At 42.2% G+C, this 19,708-nt stretch overlaps 1 protein-coding gene across 3 annotated transcripts in view; it reads right to left on the bottom strand.

Moving 5' to 3' along the window:
* Nucleotides 1–1,157: 1,157 nt before the first annotated feature.
* PPP1R12A (protein phosphatase 1 regulatory subunit 12A) overlaps nucleotides 1,158–19,708 on the bottom strand; it is a 144,173-nt gene continuing 125,622 nt past the window's right edge. For 2 of the 3 annotated variants that reach the window (XM_054399867.1, XM_054399869.1), the window contains 6 exons: nucleotides 17,651–17,667; nucleotides 15,931–16,039; nucleotides 14,864–14,968; nucleotides 13,992–14,039; nucleotides 10,476–10,526; nucleotides 1,158–1,705 (listed from right to left, as the gene is read on the bottom strand). In XM_054399867.1, coding sequence (XP_054255842.1) covers nucleotides 1,619–1,705; nucleotides 10,476–10,526; nucleotides 13,992–14,039; nucleotides 14,864–14,968; nucleotides 15,931–16,039; nucleotides 17,651–17,667 — 417 coding nt within the window. In that variant the 3' untranslated portion in view covers nucleotides 1,158–1,618. The remainder of the gene's footprint in view (nucleotides 1,706–10,475; nucleotides 10,527–13,991; nucleotides 14,040–14,863; nucleotides 14,969–15,930; nucleotides 16,040–17,650; nucleotides 17,668–19,708) is intronic. The other variant, XM_054399868.1, reaches the window with a different exon arrangement.

Below are 19,708 nucleotides of genomic sequence, written 5' to 3'. Positions count from 1 at the left end.
CAATCAACGGGATGTTTGTCTTTTTGAATGGTTTAGTGAAAATAGAAAAGCTGTTCCTAACAAAAAGCCATCTTCACTTCTTGGTTTTGTTGTTGTTGTTATTGTTTGTTTTTTAAAGGCCACTGAAATGTATAAAATGGTCTGAGACAGGATGGTGGTATCAAATCGGATGCCTTCTCACATGGCAGCAACAGTGCATATAAACATGAGTGTGAGTGTAATTGGGTTATGCTTTTCAAATGATTTTAGTCTATTACTTTGGCTAGCACAACAGATTTGGACAGCACTCAGATAAATACAGGTATGTGAAATGTAGTGAAGCAAGTTATAGTTATGCAGGTTTTTTCTTTTTATTATGATGGTGAACGCTATCAAATAAAAAAAACCCACAAACAAACAAACAAAAAACCAAACAAAAGGGAGGGAAAAAAAAAAGATAATAAAAGTATTTTATATAGTTTAAACCTTTTGTAAAGATAGGGCTCCATACAATGTACAATGTCTAAATACCATAAAAATTAATGAGCTTTTTTTTTTCTTGTTAAACACTATTCTGGAGTAGCCTAATTTGCATGAACAGAGACATTTGCCAGAGGGAAATATAATTCAAGCATGCCACGTGGTGGTGGTCTGAAAACAAAAACAATCAATCAAACCAGTTACACATCGATATATACAGCATCACTCAGTACCTGCTCAAATGAATGTGACGATTACAGGATCTAACATCTCTCACTACAAACTCTTTTTTTTTTTTTTTTTTTTTTTTAAAGGTGACCAGTAAAGGCAGGAAAAAAAAAAAACAAAAAACAACCAACAGAAACCCAGGACTCTTAAAATAGTTCTAGTTTCGACTGACTCTTTAAAGCGTTTCGTATAGGAAATAAAATGCGTATTGCACAAACAGTGAAAGCAAACGTTCCACCAAACAGCTCTTGTTCCAGGTGGGTTGGACAGGACAGTTCTCTAGGTAGCTAACACACATACTCACACACACAAATATGTAAATTGAAAAGGGTGTGGTGGTCTCTGCAAATGGTCAAGCTGTGAAGACACTGTACAACAACATCAGGTACAAGAATAATTATTAGAAGGGAAGAAATAAAATACAATAAAATAAAATAAAATAAAATAAAATAAAATAAAATAAAATCCAAACTTAAAAGGTTTAAAGAGAAACTGAGTATAGGGAAAAAAAAATAAACCAACCAAAAAGAAAAACAAACCAACCTGGGAATTGTGGCACAACAAAAAGGTTATTGAGTAACTGTCTTCTGTGAGAGCTGAAAGCTTTTGTTGATGTCAAAGTGTTTATGTACAACTAAGGCTTACTGGTTAAATATCTGAGGCATATCTGGCCTTGAACACTTTCCTTATTATGCTGTAGCTGTAAACAAGATTTCTCAGTCACTTTATCTTCTCAGCAGCTGCGTTTTAACAGAAACAATGATCTTGATACAAAGAAAACCACACACAGGTTAAGAGGGTGTTTGGCAGGATATCTGAAAATGACAGTCTCCAAGGGATCTCTTCCCACACTTCCAGCGACTGCCATAGGATGGTCCACCGGAGTTACTGGTGATGTGCAATGCCATTGTTTGCTGCTGGAGTAAACCCTTTATTTGGAAAGTTTGCTGATCACTCTGATCAAGGCCCCGTTCTCATCTTTTAGCCTCTGGTTGTCTGCCTTCAGGTCTGGTAGCATCTGTGAAAAGCGAAACACAGTGGTTATTGACTGGTATGCCAGGAGGAAAAAGCAGCAAGCAACAGCAGCCAGGCACTGGGGATAAAGATCTTGATTCAACTTAAGCAGCTTTCCCCCTTCACGTTGGCAGTTCAGCAAAACCTCACCTTCCAGCAGGATATGGTTAAGAGTTACAGATTAGGAGGCTTCCTTTACTTGGACTTATGTGTACTAAAATTTGGTGCTGCAGCTGACAGGCCTCTTAACAAAAGCCTATACAGTAGCATGAGATAAGTAATGAAATACTTCAGATTTCAGTGGGGGAGAAAACAAAAGTTCATTACCAACAATTTAAAGAGGCTTGTCAGTGCTGCACTTGCACAGCTCCAAACAAACACACTGTGGCTAAGCAGATCTTAGCACTGTGCTCCTGGATGATTTCATCCTTATCAGCTACAGTGTGATTCAGGTTATTAGCTCATAGCATTCATCTTCTTCCACACTCATGTTGAAGCACACAGCCTGCAATCTGAGATCATATCCCTTGAAGAGCAAAGTTCACCCAAGATCAGATCGCTGGAACTGCAGGCTGCACGCTCAGGCACACCCGTTAGGAGATGGCAAGTTAAGGTTGCCACACGAGAGGAGGGACACACAAGCACAAAAGCTGGAAGGCAGGAGCCAAGTGAGGTGAGAGTTGGACAGGATCAGACAGGAATGGAGGACAAGTCAGTGCACAGAGGTTTGTACTGGGGCAGTATCAGGGAAACCAGAAGTAATCTCAGCAGTTCTTGACATCTGTATTCACACACTGATAAGGAACCACCTACAAGACTCATTGGCTATGTTACTTGCATGGTTTCTAGCAGCAGGTTTACACAGGAGGTAGCAGCCTATTCCTGCACAGCAGTTACTCAGTCACCTCAGGTGCAAGTGCATGCAAGAGGTCCAAGTCCAGCTGGTGACTTCTGTAACAAATGCTACAACATCTTTTCATCATGCAATCTTGCCACCTATTTTGTGTTTGGATTTTACCGGCAGCAAAAATGTAGTTTTAACTCCATTATAGTCTCAACAGAAGTACAGAGAGAAAGAACTGAGGATGTGTCCAATGCAGGGGTCATTAACTCTGCATTACACTGGAGGCTTCTCCTCTATTTAGGCCTCTCCTCTAATGGACTCCTATCCATGTTCCATTCATGGAACAGCAGACCCTCTCACAGGGACAAACAGGATGGTGCACCAAAGGTGATGCAGCTTACAGGACCTCTATTATTTACCTGCAAATACCTGAGCACCTGAAAGGAAGATGACAAGAGATAACAAGTGGGGAACAGGTAGTCTCCACAGTTCAAGGAAGCAAAAATTATTCTAAGCTGGATTCTAAATGTGCTCCATAGTGGAGTTTAGGGGAAGCCACCTAAACTGAGCTCTTCAGAGTCAAAGGGAAGCCTCCGTTACAGCCACCTGAGAGCTGTGCTCTGAACAGAAAGTGCTGCAGAATGCTGACTGCTTTCAAAGACCACATCAGGGTGTTTGAAACTGGACACCACAAGCAGTCATTTAGCAATTTTCCAATATCACCTGTGTTAAACTTTGCAATCTGTGAAGCACAGCTGCAGTCTGAGGTACACGTGGCAGGGCTGACACCCAGATAAGAGGCACATGTACCATGCATTTGTGCAAGCACCTGGGAGTGCTGGGACAAGCCCAGGGCTGTTCTGCAAACCATGAAGCAGTCATTTTGTTATGCAAAGCAACTAACACCTTTCCATCCTCCTTTTTTGAAAAAATAGACTGGACACCAAAGATCCTGGATGAAAACTCAGCAGCCTTCATCTAGCCATGCACAAGGACTCAAGGGAGTCTGATTTGGTTCTTTATAACTGTGTATCTCAACAAGTGTTGTCGTGTATGGCTTCTACTGAAGCCTCAAAGTAACTCCAGGAACATCACAAGTCCCCTTTTGCCTCACTGACTAGGGAGGTGCAGCCTACAACTCTTAATTACCTGCAGGCAGACCCACAGACTGCAGAATTTTCTGCTGAACTAGTTTAACAAATGAGGTGGTGTTCCAATTTAGAGTTTTATCACAATCCAGTCTGCAAATCTCTGAAGATAAATTTTAATCCTGATTAAACTGCTTGGTAGAACAAGAAAAGATTTTATCTTTTTTTTTCTTTGAGTCTTCTAAAGAATAGGGGAAGGCTAGTAGGAGACAAAAGCAGTTATGAGTAGTAGGAGACTGCCTAGGAAGACTAAGCTTATGCTTCTCATCTATACCAATCTTAATACACTATCCAAGGACATTTGCACAATTTTCTTGGAGCTCTGCATTCCTGTGGTAGTCAAACTTCTTATGAGGTAACACCACACACCTTTAATGTGCAGAGGCAGGGAAAAAAAGGCTTTGCAGTAAATTCATAGAGTCATAGAATTGTCAGGGTTGGAAGGGACCTCAAGGATCATCCAGTTCCATCCCCCCTGCCATGGGCAGGGACACCTCACACTACAGCAGGTTGCTCACAGCCACCTCCAGCCTGGCTGCAAAAACCTCCAGGGATGAGGCTTCCACCACCTCCCTGGGCAACCTCTTCCAGGTCTCACCACCCTCATGGGGAAGAACTTCTTCCTAACATCTAATCTGAATCTCCCCACTTCTAGTTTTGCTCCATTCCCCCCGGTCCTATCACTCCCTGACCCCCTAAAACATCCCTCCCCAGCTTTCTTGTAGGCCCCTTCAGATCCTGGAAGGTCACAAGAAGGTCTCCTGGGAGCCTTCTCTTCTGCAGACTGAACAACCCCAACTCTCTCAATTTGTCTTCATAGGAGAGGAGCTCCAGCTCTCAGCCCTTCTCTGGACACCTTCCAGCACCTCCAGATCCTTCTTGCAACAGAGGCTCCAGAACTGGATGCAGTACTCCTGCTGGGGTCTCACCAGAGCCGAGCAGAGGGGGAGAATCCCCTCCCTCACCCTGCTGGCCACACTTCTCTTGCTGCAGCCCAGGCTCTGCTTGGCTCTCTGGGCTGCAAGTGCTCACTGCTGGCTCATGTTGAGCTTCTCATCCCCCAGCACCCCAAGGCCTTTTCTTCAGGGCTGCTCTCAAGCCAGTCCCTGCCCAGCCTATACTAGTGCCTGGGATTGTAATTCAGTGAAAGTTCAGTTGCCTGCTGGACTTCACACTTGGCATTCCAATTTGGTTCTCATTAAAAGGGGAAAGTATTGTCCTGTGATGAGGTAGAGATACTTGAACAAGATTACTGATGCAGTATTTTGCCTGCCTCTTCAGTGCTGGCATTAAGCAAATTATTCACTAATCAGCTGACATAGGTGGAGTCAACTGACAAATCTGTAAAGTAATGATCATGGCTGTGTTTGCTGGAGGATTTGTCTTTCTGTACAAAACAGCTTTGCAAATAAAGATTACAACAAGCTCATGAGCTGTTAAGGGACCTGTTCAGATTCATCAGGCACACTGCTGTGGTTAAGCTATGATCATAACATCAAATCTCCTCACTCTGCTCTCATTCCTTTTGCTAACCAGCCTCCTCAAGCTCCACAGTGCTGTGCCACTGAAGACTATCCCCTACAAAAAGGAATTGTGAACAGTGTTCTGTGGGTTAACACCCTGACTGGATTACCACAGTTAAAGGAATGCCAGTGCTAGCAAAAAAAAAAAAAAAAAAAGACAGTATGGCTGTGTGGCTGTGGACAGCAGTCACTAGATTAGTTCAGTTGTGTTGAAAACTCACATTGTTAGCCTAAGCTGCTGTAAGACAGGGCTGCCCTAAAGGCACAGCTCTCCCTCCTTGTGCAGCAGTATGCTCCTGCTGCTTTCTGTGTGTTAGCTGAGTGACTCAGCAACACTGGGGTGAGGTGGATCAAATATAACAAAAGCTTTGGTTTTCAGCCAGGTCAGTGAGAGAGCCAGCAAGGGTTAAAACAAGGGAACACTGAGGAATGCAGGGCCTGGACCTGGAACAACCTTTCTATCCACATTCTATTGTTAAGCAAACTCCAGGAAGACATTAAGCCAAAGAATAAATCCTCTCTTTCTTTCCTGCCTCTTACTGGGGCAAACCTGAGGTTGGACTCTGAGCAGGATGAAAAAAGACTTACACTCATCACCTTGCTTTGCAGAGGAAAGGGAGGTAGGCAAGGGGAAGCAGTTTAGCAAGTCACTATTTGTTTGGCTTGGGATTTTTCTTTTCTTCACCTACACATCTTGAAAGCTCTCTGAAACCTCCATCCTATAAAGTTGTTATGTAAGAGGAGAAAGAAAGGCATATAGATTTGGTTGTGGAACGAAAACAGAGCTTGCTCCTCATGCAAGTTTTGAGCCTTCAATGGGTTTCTGACACAGCCCTGCAGTAGCACTAAGAACAATAAGCTGCCAATGTTTTCCAAGATGGAACTCCAAGCAGTTAGTAAGTTAACAGAAGAGGACTGAACCTGATGACCTAGTAAGTATGGACCAATCTCACACACCAGGCAGCTTGTGTGTGTCTGTGTTTGCACAGTCCATGCATTACGGGATTCTGGTCCAGGACTAGAATGCCAACATAGCAACCATCTTAACTCAGTGCTAAAATTAGGTATTTTAAGCTGTCTAGATACAAATAAAGATTAGCCAGAACCACACAGGAAGATAATATGCAAAAATTATTAATTAACTTGAAATTCCAATACAGTTCTGAAAGAAAAAGACTTTGGTCCCTTCTAAACATTAAAACACACAAATATAAGAAAGTTCCTAATACAACTGCTCAGGAATGCACAGTACTAAAACCACTTCTCAAACACTCATTAGTTGAGACTAGATCTGTGACATCACAGGCTCACAGGGTGTTAGGGGCTGGAAGTGACCTCTGTAGATCAAGTCCAACCCCCCTGCCAGAGCAGGACCATAGAATCTAGTGCAGGTCACACAGGAACACATCCAGATGGGGCTGCAAAGTCTCTCCAGAGAAGAAGACTCCACAACCTCTCTGGGCAGCCTGTTCCAGGGCTCTGTGACCTTCACAGTGAAGAAGTTCCTCCTCATGTTGAGGTGGAACCTCCTGAGCTGGAGTTTATATCCATTGTCCCTTGTCCTATCACAGGATGCAACTGAGCAGAGCCTATCCCCTCCCTCTTGACCCCCAGCCCACAGATATTTATCAACATTTATTAGCTCCCCTCTCAGTCTTCTCTCCAGACTAAACAGCCCCAGGGCTCTCAGCCTCTCCTCATCAGACAGTGCTCCAGTCCCTTCAGCATCCTCATGGCCCTCCATTGGGCTTTCTTGAGTAGATCCTGTCCCTCTTGACCTGGGGAGCCCAGAACTGTATCTATTCTGGATGCAGTAAGAAAGCTCAATCCTTAACTTCAATTTGTTAGAAAACTAGAGGCAAACAAGGGAGTGACTTCAGTGTATCCTAGTGCACACTGCAATCCCTTCCAGTTGTTGCTAGGGTTTTACCATGTCAAAGGCCTCCTGGATCACAGTCAATTTATTTTCAAGTAAGCCAAGCCAAGCTTCTGTGCCAAGGAGGACAAGAGCAGACCATACCAACACACCTGCGACACCTGTGGGTGGCACCCCACGTCATGCTTTAGCCACACTTCCAGAACCGAGCAGCAGTAAGTCAGTTTCTGACACACACACACACAAGTGTTAATAGTAAAATTCTACCCAAGCACAAACTGGATGTCAACACCTGCCTGGCTACACAAAGGAGAGGCAGAAATTACAAGTCCACAGAGCGCAGTTGCCTACAGGACCCTGACAGCTTGGCAATCACTCGGGTCAAGGCCCTATTCTCAGTCACCAGTCGCTCATTTATGTGTCTCAAAGACTGAATCTGCTTTATTTGTTGCAGGTTCTGCAGGAATCAAAGAAATAGAGGAGTGAAAACAAGAAAAGAAAACAAAAAAACCCACCCACATGTCTACTGTGTTTAGGAGAAGTAGAGATGAGCAGAACTGAAAGAAAACTTAGAAGAGAGTCCTGTTTGGAGTAGATAAGTCACTGTGAAAGGAAAGCATCAAACAAGTGGCACATTCTTGAAGAGCAATCTAAGAACCAGCAGTGATTAGTCACAGCTTTCCAAAACAGCTCAGGATACATTAACAATGAGAGCTATTCCTGGAATTCTTTACTTAACATCCTAATTGCCCAAAGTAAATCTCCTATTCAAAACCCTGTAAATAATGACACATTTAACATATGCTTTTAAACAACAGGTTAACAAACCATGGGAAGATCATTTAATCTTGAACCCAAAACTTTCACATAGTGCTTACTGAAAGGGAGCTTTTGGAAAAAGGCATTGCACTTTCTCTGTTTTTCTTGAGAGCCCAGCCTTCCCTAACAGGAATTTGCAGGCTGGTGACAGAAGCTCATGTCCTGCCTTCCACTCTTAGACACAACTATTTCCCTCTAACATAGTTTGCTTTCTACATATTTCACTTCTAAAGACCCCTCAAGGAATCACTAACACTGTGCTCTGCCTTACAGCAAACTCTCTTGGCCTGAATCCAAGGGAGCTGGAGGCACCACGGTTGCCTTCTGCCTACATCTGCCTGTCACCTTCAATTATTTCAACAGAACTCCATGCATGCATTTTAACAGAAAGTATTTGGAAGCTAATGCCACTTCCAAGCACCAGAGGGAGCTCAGAAATGAGCTTCAAAGGAAACTTTTTAGCAAGCAACTACAACACTCTCTTCTCTGCACTTTCCTGCTGTTGTGCTGCCCAGGGAGGTGGTTGAATCACCAACCCTGCATGTGTTTCAAGGTGGTTTGTCTGTGGTGCTTGGGGCTATGCTTTAGGGGTGAGCCTTGTAGAGTAGGGATCTGGGCTGGACTTGGTGACCCTGAGGGTCTTTTCCAATCTGAATGTTTCTGTGATTCTGTGGCAAATACAAAATGTCAAAATAGTGGTGGTACTTCAAAATTTTGGAATGCAAAAATATTTTCTGTTTCATCATCTCCCACTAGTTTTCTACTTTGATTCTGTCAGTTTGGTTAGCTCTGTTCAATTACTATATCAAAGGACAGAATACAAAGCAAATCTGCCAAATTTCTTACCCTTCGTAATTCTATCAGAGGACTGAACATTGCTAAACTAGGAAATGAGAAAGTCATACCATGACTAGTTAAAAAAACCCAAAAAGTCAGGCATGTGTTTAAAAAGTACTTTCCTTCTGGGACTCAATTTAGATGTAGCTGAAAAAAAACAGCAATCAGGGCATGTGATAGATATGTGACAGTGTCTGAAATCTATCTACTGCAATTTGTTAACTAAAAGCTGATTATTATTCACTCTATGCAAACAAAAGTTTTTCTTTTGATGTTGGTAACATGCTGACAAATGCAGAATTCAAAAAGCATGAGATAAAGGTTGAAGCAGTATCTAATGCTTAAAACACCTATTGTAGTGGTTTGAGCTAGTCCCTAGCTTAGATACAAGTTGTAATTAAGAAAAGTCCAGAGACATTTGAGTAACAGATGAATAATGTAAGGGGTTGGATACAGAATGATGACAATAGATAGGCTAATATAATTCCATTGGTGTATTGAAAACCTTGTATCTTGCAGCAGAGTTTGTTTTTTCTCTTTGCTGCTGGCTCTGCTTCTGGGACTCGGGCTGTGCTATCCTCCCTTCTGACCTTGGTAGCTTTTTCTATTTGGCTTCCATCAAGGTACCAGGGCAGGGGGTGGCCAAGCTGGCCTGTGTGGTTGTACAGCTGTCTTGAGGCCCTCTGTCCCCAAGAGAGGACATGGGGGGGACCTGTGCAAATTGTTACTGTTTATATATATGTAAATACACTCTCTACATTTTTATTGCCTTTTCTACTGTTACGTTTAGTTTATTTTGTAAATACAATTCCATTTTTAATTCCATTTTTACTTGCAAGTTCTGAGTGTGGTGAGATACGCTCTCTGGGGCAGATTTCTGAGAAAATAAGTTATTGGAGGGGGGAGGATCTAATTCAACCATAACACCTATTCAATTGTATGCTACCATTAAAGTTAATGAATTATGGTGAATCACATAAGAACCACAGGCTGCAATTCCATCTTCATTAGATTGAGATACCTTTCACTCCAACCATCTCTGAATGTTCCTTGCTGGCCAGTCTGTTGCAGAAGGGTAAGTTTCATCACCTTGTTAGAAGTTCTATGTCTGCTTATGATGGTGTAACAACTTCACTACAAGCTATATCACAGTATCACAGCACATTAGAGGTTGGAAGGGATCTCCAGAGATCATCCAGTCCAACCCCCCTGCCAGAGCAGCATCACCCAGGGTAGTCTGCACAGGAATGCAGCCAGGTGGGTTTTGGATATATCCAGAGAAGGAGACTCCACAACCTCTCTGGGCAGCCTGTTCCAGGGCTCTGTCACCCTCACTGGAAAGAAGTTTCTCCTCATGCTGAGGTGAAACCTCTGTTCAAGTTTGTCTCCATTGTTCCTTGGCTTATCACTGTGCACCACCCAACAGAGCCTGGCCCCCTCCACTTGACACCCACCCCTCAGTTCGAGAGACATTGATCAGATCCCCTCTCAGCCTTCTCTTCTCCAGACTAAACAGCCCCAGGGCTCTCAGTCTCTCTTCATAGGGGAGGTGCTCAAGTCCCCTAAGCATCTTCATGGCTATATGACTTAAGTGAATTTGAATTGCAGTGTAACTGAGTTATTTTCTAATGAACTTACAGAGACCAATATTACTGACAGACTACAGGTCGCACTGACATGGTTGCACATCTGGTTATTAATAGCTTAACGTGCAAGAGTTTACTTACTTTCAGTTCCTCTTCCATTTCAGATATCCTTCTTTCTAGAGCTCTTTTTTCCTAAATCAGAAGAAGCATGTTAACACTGAACAATACCCATTAAAAAAAATTCTAAATTGCTGCTTGTCAATGCTGTGGTATCAGTGAAATACTTCAAGTTTCAAAGATCATACAACCAAAAGCATAGTGTGGACAGGAAACTTGTGATGGCAGTGATAGAAATTTTGTCAATATGGAATTTTAATATCTGAGGAGGAAGAGAGAGAGAAATTTTTATCAAGTCCTAAAAAATATAACCCCTTCCTTTACACAAATTTAAACAGATTGTAACTACCATTTCTTTGGATTTATTTTTTCCATGAGCCAGGCTTCTGTAACTGCTTGATAGACAAGAAATGCAGAAAATCATCAGAAACAAACAAGACTATTAAAAAACCCCAAGCACCAAAGCTTAAGCTTTCAAAAAAAAGCAAACAGAACTGAAACATCTGTCTGAGCTCAGTGGGATCTGTCCACACCAAAAACTGCAAGGCAGTGAAGATACATCCAAATTCACATTAAAGGGGTTCATCTGAACACTAAAGAAATCCAGCAACATGATACCACCTGCTTATTGAGTGTTTACTGAATATTTTCTGCATTTCTAGTGTAGTTTTACTTCCTTTTTTTTTATTCCCCCAATTTTACCTGAGAAGCAGGAGAAATTATCCTTGTAGAGAACTTCAGGTTGTTTGGATTGCACTCATTACAATACCTGAGCCAGAGCTTCCTGGAAGTTAGCCAAGGGTGTTTTCTACACTGTGCCGCAGGCTGCAGTGCAGACACACATTCCTAGTTGTAAACAATGTTACTTTGGTCAAACCTAGCTTTCAACACATCTGCCAGATGAATGAGCCAATGCAATAGACCTGGAGGCTTTACAGCTGATGGCTTGCTTTCCTGTGTCAGACAATGCAGTGTGTCTCGTTTAAAAGCAGCTGCAGCTGTCAGTAGGTCTACATTCAGACTTTTCCAAAGTGTGAGAGGCAAAAGCAGCAGATTATTGCAAAGTGGACATAGGCATCTGCATACACCAGTGCTATGCAAACAGCAAGCAGCATTGACTGAAGTGTGTAAAACTTTGGTTAGATCATACCGCCCAGTAGATACTGACTCTTGCCGGTCACCTTTCAGATATAAATCATGTGGATTTAGTTTCATCACAGTGCACTTACACCCCGACATTTTCCCAGTTTAGAAAACAATTTTCAAGGTTTATCAAAGTAATAGATTACTGCAGTTGTAAGTACTTAATTGCTCTAAAATTAAATCTTTTCCCATACCGGTGTTGACTGATAGTAATGGGCACATATAGTAAGCATCAAAAGGTAACTGCAGTAAGTAAGTGACTAACAAAAATCCCCACGTCATCTGACATCACTTAGAATTGTATCAGCTACCTACTAGCTTTGTAGGACAACAAATATTGTCAGTGTTGTTCTCATAAGCAGTATTTGACACTTCCTGTCATTACCAAGGGATAAATGATCACATAAATCCCAAACCTTCACATGGTTAGAAATCATTAGTGTCCTTACGATGCATTTGCTTAACTAGGACATTGAGCTGGTCTGAAAAGAAGTTTAAAATGATAAAATACAAGGAACATCTCCTAAATCCTGGGTAAATTGGTTTAGCCATACAGCCTTAGCACTGTCTTTATTTTTTTTTACCTGCAAGCTTTAATACTAATGCATTTAGGAAAGGTAACATTTTGCTGTTGGACTGAATGCCTTTAGGAGAAAAAAAAAAGGGGCAAAAATTTCTAGAACAGCCAACTGGTTTAATGCAGTGGCCTGTCTTGGGAAAAAAACAAAGCAGTCATTTAGAACTGAAATAATATCTAGCTCTGCAGTACAGAATGCTCTGCAGAATGGAACCCACACAATAATGGATATAGCTGAATCTAGGAAATAATTAGATGCCCCCTTGTGTGGCCATGATAACACCCAGGAAACCATTTAAAGCTGCTGATGAAACTTTTCAACTGATGAAACCACTGTCTACAGCAGGAGGCCAGAAAATCAAGGAGAAACAGGTGCTAAAAGGTGACTGCAGTTGTAAAGGAGAGATTAAGATAATGGTCTCTGCTCTCATGAGACCCCACCTGGAGTACTGTGTCCAGTTCTGGTGCTTCCAGCATTAACAGGAACACAGAATGACAAGGGGCAATGGCTTTAAGCTTGGGGAGTGCAGATTCAGATTGGATATTAGGAAGAAATTCTTTGCAGTGAGGGTGGTGAGACACTGGAACAGGTTGCCCAGGGAGGGTGTGCATGTCCCCTCCCTGGAGGGGTTCGAGGCAAGGCTGGATGAGGCCTTCAGCAACCTGTTCTAGTGGAAGGTGTCCCTGCCCATGACAGGGGAGTTGGAACTAGATGATCTTTAAGGTCCCTTCCAACCCAAACTCTTCTATGAATCTATGATCTTCAGGAAGTGTCTAATAGCATTTCTACAACTCCAGGTACTCCTACAAAACCTACCAAGTTTTTGTTTATACACCAGGCAGGTTTGTAGAACTAAATATTTTTCTAGGCTTCAAGTACTAGAAAGTAAACATAAAAGGGTAGTAAATGTGATGTTTGCTAGGAATAAATATATATATATTTATATATATATTTATATATATATATATATATCACATCACTAATTACTGTCCAAGGTAATTCAGTTTTCTTCCTGTTTAAGTGTCTTGTGTCATTCCAGGATCAGGGGAGAGGAAGGCACATGTAGCCAATACCAGAACAAACTCAATGTAGTTTACATGGCTCTGGAACTAAACTTTTACAGGGATTGATTTGAAACTAGCATGGAACTACAGCCTAAAATCATCATGTGTCCAGCTTCTGAAATGATTCCTGTAGTCTGCCCCACAGATGGATTCACTACATGGCTCCTTTCCCATTCAGTTCAGGTTTGTCTCTGACCCTGATGCCCCTTCTTCTGCCACTGCTTACTCCTTCTTCCCCTCCACCCCAGTACCACATTCCCTCTGGACAAATTTACAGTACAAGGGAAGAGACAGATTAAGATTAATTATGTATCATCAGCAGGTTTAAGGTCTCCTTCCAGTGAGGTAGAAACAGCTAACTTCACTGCCAACAATAACCAGTAAAATGACAGGCGTGCTTCTGGAAAGCTATGAGGAAATTAAAGTCTTGGACTCCTGGAAATGCATTAGAAGCTGAGGCACTCTGAATCTATCCTCTGGAGTGGCAGCATTGTTTTGGATGAGACAGAACAAGTGGCAGATTCCTGGAGGACAGTGGGATTTGGAACCAACAGGCAACCTGAAGGCAATTCCTAAAACTAATTCCATCTCACATTTATTACCACTCTGAAACCTAAAATCCCCAAACCTTCTACAAAAATGCAAGTTATAAGAAAGGCTTCTGTTCCCACTACAACAGATCCAAGCCAGGATTTGCAAAACAAAATAAATCAAAGCCTCAACTGGAGTACTTGAGATTTTTGGCAGAAACTCACCCTTTTCTCCATTTCCAAGAGCGATCTGTCAGCAAATCTTTCTTGTCTCTGGAACACAGAATTAATAAGGACATTGGTACTTAAACAACACAAAACAGAGGGAAACCAACTCAACTGGGTAATTTAGTATTCTGCCTTAAAGCCTGTTCAGGGACGTAAAACTAAAATAAAGAATCAAGAATGAGCTAGATTTATCTCACACTTCCTCTGTGACTATCCTTAAGTGATTTAACACAGCCTTTAGCAAACAGAAGCATTGGCAAATACAGTATTTCTACCTGAAAGTAAACAACTTTTAAATGCACTTAGCTGATATTTATGGGGTAGACATGGGAGACACTTAAGTACAGGTAAACCATAGCAATTGTGATCTAAGAATACAAAACACTGTTTCTACAGCAATTTAAGACTAATATAACTTGTGTGTATGCCTTTGGATTCCACATATGCAGCACTGTTCTCTGCCAGCAGTTACCTGTAACTAGAGCATACTATTTGCTCTTCAGTTCCAAGATTAAGCTATCTAACCAGCCAAGAACAACTGTCAAGCTATGCCAACCTGCCAGCAGGTTTCTGAATTAGTCAATCCCAACTGACAGTTTGAATAATAACAATAATAGTGTAGAAAGTGTTTATTCCTACCCTGCAGAGAAGCTTCAGATACATGCTGGCAAGAATCACTGCTACTTAAATAGGCAGGAAGCAGTGACACATTTTATTTGCAGCTGAAGACCAGAATCCTGTGCTTTTTTCTCTTTATAAACAGAGAGGTACCCAGATGCCTATCAGAGAGCTCCCCATAGCCTGGAATGTTTTTAGTTTGCCATCTGCTTTGTAACCTAAGGACATGCCTTTTTTTGTTTTATACAAACCTGAGTGGTCTTCTCCAACTGTAGCTTAAGATCTGTAAGTTCCATGTTGGTATCATGTAATTGTGCTTTGAGTTTTTCATTTTCAGCTAGAATCTGTTCATAAAGCTAAGAGAAAACATTCACTTTTATAAAGTGCTAAATAAGAATTCAGTGAGATTAGCTGAAAAATTAAAATGCCATGACTGAGTTGCACATAAAATGAACAAATACACTAATGGTCTAAAAAGTAAAAATCAGTTACAGGTTTTAAAGATGTTTAGAACTAGCAAGCACTTAAAAAAAACCTCTTACCAAATATTTCTAGGAACAAACAACTTTGCATAGGGAGCATACAAGTTACCCTGCTTACATTTAAAAAAAAAAATCCACTTTTTTTTGCTTCAGACTTGACAGATTAGACACCACAGTAAACTTTTTGACAAACTCCTCCTCTATTTTAAAGCAAGATCTAAAGAAATGTTTACACTATAAGCATGTAAGTTGGAAAATACATAAAATAAAAGGCCTTGCATATACACAAATGACAAAATGAACTGAAAAAATAACATTACAATATTTGTCATTAAAAAAAAATGGATCCTGGCTCTTCCGGTTTTCTCCCTTGCCTAGAAGAGAAAAGTGGGTTCTCAGAAGCTGGGTTTTGTAACCTGCATTTTCACCCATTGTAGTGATTGCTCTGCTCCTTCAGTCAGCTAAGTTGCCTTAAGCAGGTTTTAGAATCATAGAATGGTCCAGGCTGGAAGGGACCTCCAAAGGTCATCCATTCCGACCTCCCCGCAGTCAGCAGGGACAACCCCATCAAGATCAGGTTGTCCAGGGCCTCGTCCAGCCTCACCTTCAATATCTCCAGGGAAGAAGCCTCAACCACCTCCCCGGGCAACTTGTTCCAGTGTTCCATCACCCTCATAGTAAAGAACTTCTTCCTTAGATTGGATGTCGGGAAGAAGTTCTTTACTATAACGTTGGTGGAACGCTGGGACAGGTTTTCTGATGCAATGTGAGACCATAACCAGACAATTTATGATAATAAAGTCCTATTTTCACACCAAAATAATTGGCTTAGATACCTTCTTAAAATCAGTGCTATCTTCTTTTTCTAGCCTACTGCAGTGCGACTGCCCCTGCGCTGAATCGAAACGTTCGCCTGAAGACATGCTGAGGGATCCTGTGTCGTATCTGTAAAAGAAAAGGTCCTCTTTTAATTTGTCTTTGTGTTCAAACTGAGACCACTCACTTAATCCAGCATGGTGAGTTTGCTGTTACCCATCTGAAAATAACCAAATGCAATTACATATTCTAGTTAAGCCACTGTCTTTCCATTTGATCCACATTTTGTTTTTACATTCCCTCAACGCTTCAAGATTTTGTGTGAAGACATTTTCAGATTGCTCAGCCAAGTAAGTAGCTGCCTTTGTATGCAAAGGAACTTAAAAAATGTAATAAAAATATTTAATTAAAGCAAATATTTACGTATCTTAAAGGACTTCATATTAAAGACCACCTATTAAAAAACATTACTCTAAATGAAGGTGTTTAAAAGATCAATCTCTAAAATATTGACCTAGATTAATTCTCCAAGTTTTACCTAGGGAAATCAAGGAGATTTCTAAACTGTTTGTGGTGAATTGCAATATTTCAACAGCAGCATTACAGCTAAAGGTCTAAAAACAAATAAAAACTCTTTGCAAAAACGATTGGCATTCCTGCATTCTTTTTTCACAAATCTTGAGGAAATCTGATTTTCAGGGGCTGTAGCCCTTTTCTTGAGATTCCTTAGAAAATGTTCAGTAGGGTATTCTAAAAGAGTTTTGCAGGTTAGAGACTAAGTGTCCTACCATGGGGATAACAGTCCTCCAGGGGCTAGACAGTCCAGGGGGAGGCACGGGATATGGTAATCTTGTTGTTCCATCCACAATCCTGCAATCCCTATATAAGCAGACCTCACAGCCCCTTCTTCCTTGCCTTCTCCCTCCCCCCTGCTGCTGGCAGGTGGCTGCCCTCTCTTTGGTTTGTGGGGAGTGGGGTGCTGCGGGCAGGCTGTTTGCTGGCTGGGCCTGGAGGGCTCAGCCAGCACAGAGGGGCAGTGCGGCTTGGCTGGGGGACGTTGGGGCCTGCTCGGCTTGTCACAGGCAGGAGCAGTCTGGCCGACTCTGCGCCTCCTGAGACCTCGTGTTGAGGGGGGAGGTTTGCCTGGGTGAGGCCTGCTTGTGGCCTAGCGTGGGGCTTGGGGGGGGAGGGCTAAGCCAGGGCTGATTCTGAGTACGTATACACACATATTCTTCGGCCTTTGTACCTTTTGTATTTGATTTACTTTTGTAAACAGCATTTCTCTTTAACCTCCAATTCTGTGTGAGTGTGGTTATTTACTCCCTTGGGCAAAACTCCTCCTGTCCTCAGTCCAGGGCTGTTTTGGCTCACACCATGACAAAGAAGGGCAACGGGGAATTTTTGCAAAAGAATTGCTGTATCCAGCCTGCCTTCAGCATACTACAAACACAGAGCCCAACATATTCCCCAGAATGGAGCATCCCACCCACACATGGAAGAAAACAGTCAGCAGTGTAACTTTACAATTTCATGCAAATGGTAGGTATCATTAACACCTTCTAAAGCTCAACCCTTCTACTACCGGGGTTAAGCTGAACCTGTATCTGTCCATAAATGACATTTAAAATGAGAATATGTAAGCAAAAACTGTAACCAGTTGTACCTTTCCATAAATAACATTTAAATGAGAATATGTAAGCAAAAACTGTAATCATTTAAATGTGTTTAAATTGCACATACCTTGAAAGGCTATCACTCTGAATTGGGGAGGGGTAAAAAGAGAGAAGAATAGAAGATCAGGTCAATAATTAAAACATATAACAACCTGTAAACAGTATAGCTGAACAGTTATGTTAAATGCTTTCCAACGGTACATATTATCTTAACAATGTCAAACTGCAATTTTTGTTATGACTGAAACAGAAAAGAAATATGTGCTAGTATGTGCTTGCCAAAGTATGATTTACAAGGATGCTAACATCACACTCTGGAAGTCCTAAACACTGGCATCATTTCAGCAGTTGGTGCATTCTGTCATTTGCCTGCCTGTCTGTTATCAAAGGCATCAGAATGGTGTTCCCTGAACTCCCTATTCCTTCCTTCACTTCTTGAACATCAACAGTTTTGAAAGATCAACATAATGATGACTTCAACTCCATCCAGAGGGACCTTTACAGGCTGGAGAGGTGGGCACAAGCCAACCTCATGAGGTTCAACGAGACCAAGTGCAGGGTCCTGCATCTGAGTCAAGGCAATCCCAAGCACAAATCCAGGCTGGGCAGGGACTGGCTGGAGAGCAGCCCTGAGGAGAGGGACTTGGGGGTGCTGGGGGATGAGAAGCTCAACAGGAGCCAGCAGTGAGCACTTGCAGCCCAGAAAGCCAACCAGAGCCTGGGCTGCAGCAAGAGAAGTGTGGCCAGCAGGGCAAGGGAGGGGATTCTCCCCCTCTGCTCAGCTCTGGTGAGACCACACCTGGAGCTCTGTGTCCAGGTCTGGAGGCCCTATTACAAGAGGGTTATGGACATGCTGGAAGGTGTCCAGAGAAGGGCCACGAGGATGAGCAGAGGGCTGGAGCTGGTCTCCTAAGAGGACAGACTGAGAGAGTTGGGGCTGTTCAGTCTGGAGAAAAGAAGGCTCTGATGTGACCTTCTTGTGGCCTTCCAGTATCTGAAGGGGGCTACAAGAAAGCTGGGGAGGGACTTTTGAGGATCTCAGGTAGTGACAGGACTGGGGGGAATGGAACAAAGCTGGAAGCTGGGAGAATCAGACTGGACGTGTGGAAGAAGTTCTTCTCCATGAAGGTGGTGAGAGCCTGGAATAGGTTGCCCAGGAAGGTGGTTGAGGCCCCATCCCTGGAGGTGTTTAAGGCCAGGCTGGATGAGGCTCTGGCCAGCCTGCTGTAGTGTGAAGTGTCCCTGCCCATGGCAGGGGGGTTGGAACTGGATGATCCTTGTGGTCCCTTCCAACCCTGACTGATTCTATGATTCTGTGATTTTAACTCAAAAAAAAAAAAAAGATAATCTACAAGAGCACTGTTTCCACATTGCTTAATGGGAAAGGAGCTTCTATACCAACAACAGGAGGAATTACTAATTAGATGGAGTCAAATGACATAATTCAATATTGCTTTAATTCATTCATTCCAGGTGAATCCATGGGCACAAAGTTCACTCACTTTTACTTGACAAGTAAAATTTCATTAGAAGTCATGACTTAAGAGTCAGGGAGTGCCCTTGAAATACTGCATCAGCCATACAGGCCCTTTGTCCCCTCTAGGTGGTCAACACAGATTCATCATTTATGCCAATTATACTAACAATCTTGAGTGAATATATGCCAGTCAAGAAACTACTGATGTTTTCACTATCTTGACATCCTCTAAGGTTACTCACTTAGCAGTGGCTGAAGCTTTCCCCTCAAGTATTTTTTTTAGAGGGTGGTATGTTTTTTTGGTTTCCTTTTTTAGGACACTTATTTTTTCAATGTGCATAAAGGAAAACAGCCACATTCTCCACAGTACACTCAATTTCCCCTTTAACAGCTTGAAGTGCTTTTAAAACATGTAAGATACCAAAAGTGCATGCTTCAGCCTAAACGCTTAATAAAACACTGTTATTTTCTGACAAGAGCATGAGTAATGCTGATAAATGCAGGAGATTTTGTCACAGGTGGCACACACTGATACATGGATACTTTTTAAGCTACTGGTCATGAGATTAAGCTTCTACATGAGTCTTGTCTTTTGCAAGACAAGCCCTGAGGAAAATGCCTTGGGGGTGCTGATGGATGAGAAGCTGG

This window comes from Indicator indicator, chromosome 3 (genome assembly GCF_027791375.1).
Source record: "Indicator indicator isolate 239-I01 chromosome 3, UM_Iind_1.1, whole genome shotgun sequence".
Taxonomy (NCBI): domain Eukaryota; kingdom Metazoa; phylum Chordata; class Aves; order Piciformes; family Indicatoridae; genus Indicator; species Indicator indicator.
This window is presented reverse-complemented; position numbering and strand designations above follow the sequence as displayed.